The 5,265-nt window shown below is 47.0% G+C and overlaps 1 protein-coding gene across 1 annotated transcript; it reads right to left on the bottom strand.

Annotated features, from left to right (window-relative positions):
* Positions 1 to 579: 579 nt before the first annotated feature.
* On the bottom strand, positions 580 to 4,852 carry PAX6 (paired box 6; the record flags this gene model as incomplete). Its single annotated transcript, XM_009705808.1, has 5 exons — positions 580 to 984; positions 1,855 to 2,005; positions 4,093 to 4,190; positions 4,336 to 4,486; positions 4,770 to 4,852. Coding segments are annotated over 5 exons (569 nt in total), but the record flags the coding sequence as incomplete, so codon positions are not given.
* Positions 4,853 to 5,265: the final 413 nt, after the last annotated feature.

The raw sequence follows: 5,265 nt of genomic DNA on the forward strand, positions 1-5,265 counted from the left end.
ACTCTTGCAAGCACTTTTAATTGATTAGGAATGAATTCTAGATGCACAAAAATGATTGGACTGTGAACAGTAGTACAACTATATCTAAGAACAATTAACTCTTGCCGACCAAAAAGAAACGTATGATGCATGAAAATGTGTATAAAACATCTATAGAATATTCTTGTCAAATATAAATGAAATTAACTTTATTATAGAAATCATTCTGGGAGATTTCTAGGGAAGACAAATACTTACATTTCGACATAAAACAAATTGGATTATATCGAAGACACAATCTACCTTTTATCTATCAAACTCTTTTCTTCATCGAAGTTCTCTCTTAACCCCTGTTTGCACATAGCTTCAGCCGTTAACAACCTTTGGAAATACCAACAGATATTTTTCTTACATAAATCTAGTGCGTATTGTTCCAGGTTTAATTATATGCAATGGAATGATACAAACTTGGAACATCAATCCATAATCTATGAACAGATTGGTAGAAGTATTCGATATATCTTGATAAAACTCTTAAATTCGTGGCAAAGCTTGTTGATCATGGCTTCTTTTTTTTTTTCTTTTCCTTTTTTTTTTTTAAAACAACTTCATGACCAACACAGATCAAACATCCATCCAGTCTACATTGTTCTTTTTTTTTTTTTCATTATAACATACAAATGCCCATTTACAAATAATACACCAAAATGAATAAAAGTTTGGATACCAAAATGAAGATTTGTTCCAACTGATATAATGCCTTCAGTGTACAAAGGTCCATGTGAAAGTCTTTTCCATGTGTTACAGCATAGGGCACAGTTGCAGTACAGAAGTACTCTGAGAGCCATTCTTCCTTTATAAAATACTGCTGAACATCCAACTGTTGTCCATATAGTCATTTACGGAATTAACACATGTTTTACTGTAATCTTGGCCAGTATTGAGACATATCAGGTTCACTGCCAGGAACTTGAACTGGAACTGACACTCCAGGGGAAATGAGACCTGAAAATTGAGGGGGGAAAATGGGTAGGTTAGTTTTTCTATGCACAGCACAATTTTTGCTTTTCACTTCCACAGATTTGCGCTTGTATTCCGGTAAATATTAAATCTCGCCATCTACCAGCCTGCAGAATCAGGTGGGGAGGGGGATGTATATTTTACAAACCTATGCACATCTCACTGATTTGTTGTTATAAATAAACTGTCATGCTTTGAGAGAAATGCCAGAGCCTCAGCTCATTTGTATCAGTTGGGAATTCAGCCCAAAATACACTGAACATTTCTATTCTTTTAAAATGTGTCTGGCTTGCTCCTGCTGATGCTGACACTTACCCTTTTTTTTACCCTGTTTTGCCTTCTTAGGCATAGGTTAATATTTGTACAGGTTACCTGCCTTTTCGATAACTTCAAATCTTTAGCAAAAAAATAGCCTCTGACACAGACACGATAAAAACACGCCCAGTCCTGCAAACACTTTCACATACACCTAACTTCACAGGTCTGAGTATCTCCACTGAGATTTAACGGTGAAATAAATGCTGCTTTAGAAGTTAATTATACAGGGAAGATTTTGTGCGATGGGGGCCTCACTGAAGAGCTTTGCACTGTACTGCTATTCAAATGCCACCTCCGTTGATCAGCTGTCTTTCATCTACCCCTCCAGCGGCAGCTTAAAAATCAGACTTTCTGCTCTAGCCCGCAAGGTTATACATTTTCATCTTTTGTCCAGTTCAGCAGCTACTAAACCCACCGGAGAGACCTCTCCCAGCGATGGGGAGAGACTTCTCCCAGCAAATACATGTGAAAAACCTGATGGCTGGAGCAAGGAAAGCTGCGCTGGCAGAAAGGTGGGGGGAGCGTGGGGCCACTCACCTGTGGAAGTGGTGCCAGAGGTGCCCATCGGCTGGCTGTTCATGTGTGTCTGCATGTGGGGAGGGGTGTATGTATCATAGCTCCGTCCATTCACCGATGGACTGGTGGGCAGCATGCAAGAGTAGGAGGAGGTCTGGCTGGGTACCGGGGGCTATGGGAGCAAAGGACAAAACAGCGTTAAGTATCGGACGGGGTGAACACGGCATTACACTCTTCTGAATGGATGTGCCAGCCCCCAGAAGCGGCGTGCACAAGCAAAAACAAGCTTCAGTTTCAAATTTGGGCACCAAGATGTAAATCCCTAATTAGGAGCTCAACCAAGCAGCCTCTTCCCAGAGGTTTTTGGTCAACAGAAACAACGTGGACAGTCACCAACGCCTTTTCAGATGCACTTGACGAACAGATCCCTGCATCTAGATACTAACCAAGGTATTACATACCTAAGCCAAGGAACCAAAGCCTGAGCGCTGCTCTTGTTTGTACTTGCATAGAAGAAAGATGTCTCATGCCATTTGCAGCCAGAGACAGGGCTGGCATCTTATCTTGCATTTGGTGGTGTAACTAAAATCTATTAGGTGTGTAACTAAAAATTATTCCACTGAGGCATGCGGGCTGGTCCTGCATCTGCAAGCATGTTGCACATAGACACAGATGATGTGTGGGTTTGGGGTGACCGAAGCTCTGAAGGGGGATCAACACACAACAATACACAGTGTGCGTTCACCCCCCTTCAGAGCTTCGGTCACCCCAAACTCATGCCAGCAGCATCCCAGGAGACCAGACATCTCCATTTACCTAAACTCCAACCCCTAAAATCCTATCTGCCCAAGGGGGAAGAGCAGTTGGGGGGCAGGGGGTGAGGGATGGCACGATGCCAGCGAGGGACCAAGCAGGGGCATCTCCCACTCCAGGGTGCTGGAGGAGCGGTGACCCAATACAGCGAGGCAGCGGGGGAGCAGGAAGCAGGATGAGTAATTCCTGCTCCAAGCATACGAGACTCAACACGTCTGCACATATTTCCTCCATCTGCACGTCCCTGACACACACCGTCTCCGAAAATACTGACAGTCTCGCTCGCTAAGCACACACACTGTGCTTGGGGAGAACCAGCAACGCGCCGTGCATCCGCAGGGAAATGCCGACAGTTTGGCTGCCAAGTCTCCCGCTCCAATGTCGCGTGGCCATCACGCCGTGGTGACCACGTAGTCAGGACTTTCCAGAGTGGCTCACACCTGCCAGGTCCCTGCCCAGGTGCCCGGCGGTGAATTGGGGGCCTTCTGCTTTCCCAAGGGTCCCCTCCCGCATCAGCCTTTTGATTTTTTGTCATCTGCTCTCAGCCCGCTGCCGGGAACGACACCGCCAGCCTCCAACGTCACGAAATAGCGACCTAGCCGACGTCATTTCTTTCTGCGGACTTGCGAGACTCTAACTTTATTTGGTTAATTTTGGTTCAGCAATTAGTAACATAGTAATTGCCACAGCGGAGGAGTCAGGCTCTCTAATCTGCTCGCCTGTCTCCAGCAGTGGTCAATGCTGTGTGCCTCAGACAAAGCTGTAAAACTCCCGTAATTGGCCAGCACCTTCCTAGGCCAACCCCACCATTAGAAAAGGAGGAATTTTGCATCTGAAAGGTCTATAGAAACAGACCCCAAAGGAATAGATTTCTTCCTAACCCAGCTGGTGATCAGCTAATGCTTTCAGGCATGAGGATTGACAGCTCTTGCAATTCTGGCTTAGCTGGCATAACCACTGATGCTAATCACATCCTTCCCTCTCTCAGGTGTTCCTAATGTGCCGCTACCGCATTACCTACACCGAGAAGGTCGGATCCCTCCAGCAGCTTATTCGGGCAGCAATTTCCACAATACTGCACCAGTGAGTTCCATAGGTTAACCACAGGGTTGGTTTGTTTGTTTGTTTGTTTGTTTGTTTTTTGGGGGGGAAGGTTTTTTTCATCCCAGATTTGTTGCCTTGTAAATTCGAGGACCTTTCTCTTTTAAAATTCAGGAAAAGTGCTTGTGAGCACCAGATCTTACAGTGCCCCTTCCCTTGCGATTCTCCCAAATAGGGCACCTTTTCAGATGCCGGGCAAGCCTTTCGTGCTAGTTTCCATGCAGGGTGGTTTGGGTCCATAGCCCCCCGTCCTGCGGAGGAAGGGCCTGCACCCACGCTCCCACACACCCCAGGGCCCCCAAGTCCCAGGGGAGCATCACACCATGGCGGCGGCACCGGACTTACTTGCATAGGCAGGTTGTTGGCCATGGTGAAGCTAGGCATGGGCGGCAGCGCACTGTACGTGTTTGTGAGCGCCGTGTCCGTTCTGCCCAACATGGAACCTGATGTGAAAGAGGAAACTATAATAGAATAGACAGATAGACGAACACATTAGTTTAACCGCAATTACAATCGGCGATACAGTCTGAGAGTCTCATTTTCCCAAGAGGATGGATGGATGAACGTGAGGCAGGTTGGTGGCATTACCGGGGGTGGTTGGTTGCGGGATTGGCTGGTAAACACTTGTGCTGAAACTACTACTGATGGGAATGTGGCTGGGAGTGTTGCTGGCTTGTCTTCGCTGGTTCCTCAGCTTCTCTTCCCTTCTCCACTTGGCCCTTCTGTTAGAAAACCACACCTGGAAATACAGCGTTTGGGAGTCGTGAGTGACCTTACAAGGACTGGAGGTCTGGGCCCCCCCCCCACGTAACTCGGGGCCGTGCTGATAGAGAGCTGGCTTGCAGCGTAGCAAAGCAGCTTGCAAAAGCAAACCCCAGCTGCTGTTATTTTCCCGAAGGGGAGATGGGCAAATACCCAGTTCTAAGTAAGGGCTACCCTGTGCTTTGATAAGCCAGGAATAACAAAATTAGAATAGCAATAGTAAAAATAATAATAGTTATAGCTGCACAGCAGCTCAGTACCTGTATCCTTGCTTCAGGCAGGTCTATTTTAGCAGCTAGTCTCTCTCTTGCAAACACATCGGGATAGTGGGTCCTCTCAAATTCTGCAGAAGGAAATATTGTTGCGTTAGTTGCAAAGAGTTAATGTGGCCGACGTGCAAAGTCAGAGTCATTCCTGCACTGCCTGTGCTCTAAATGCTAAGAACCATCGCTGCAAAGGCAAAGCTGAGCTCTGTGTGTGTGTGTTAGGAAGGAGGATGCCTTGCCTGCTGGGGAATATCGCTAAGGGGACAGGCAGGCTTGGGTGCAATGCTGCATCTTTCAAGAAGCAGTGAGGGCTTCTGCCTCCGCTGAGGGGGTCCCCAAGGCAGCTCTGACCCTGTCACCAAGAAGCAAAATGGCACGTCGCTTAATAACAGCGGAAAATAAGAACAAAGATCCACAGCGGATCAGAGGCGAGGTGCGTCCAGGCCAGTCAGGGAAAAGGGCACCTGCTCCCAGCCCCGGGCAGCGGCAG

The sequence above is a fragment of the Cariama cristata genome, unplaced genomic scaffold (assembly GCF_000690535.1).
Source record: "Cariama cristata isolate BGI_N322 unplaced genomic scaffold, ASM69053v1 scaffold29898, whole genome shotgun sequence".
NCBI lineage: Eukaryota > Metazoa > Chordata > Aves > Cariamiformes > Cariamidae > Cariama > Cariama cristata.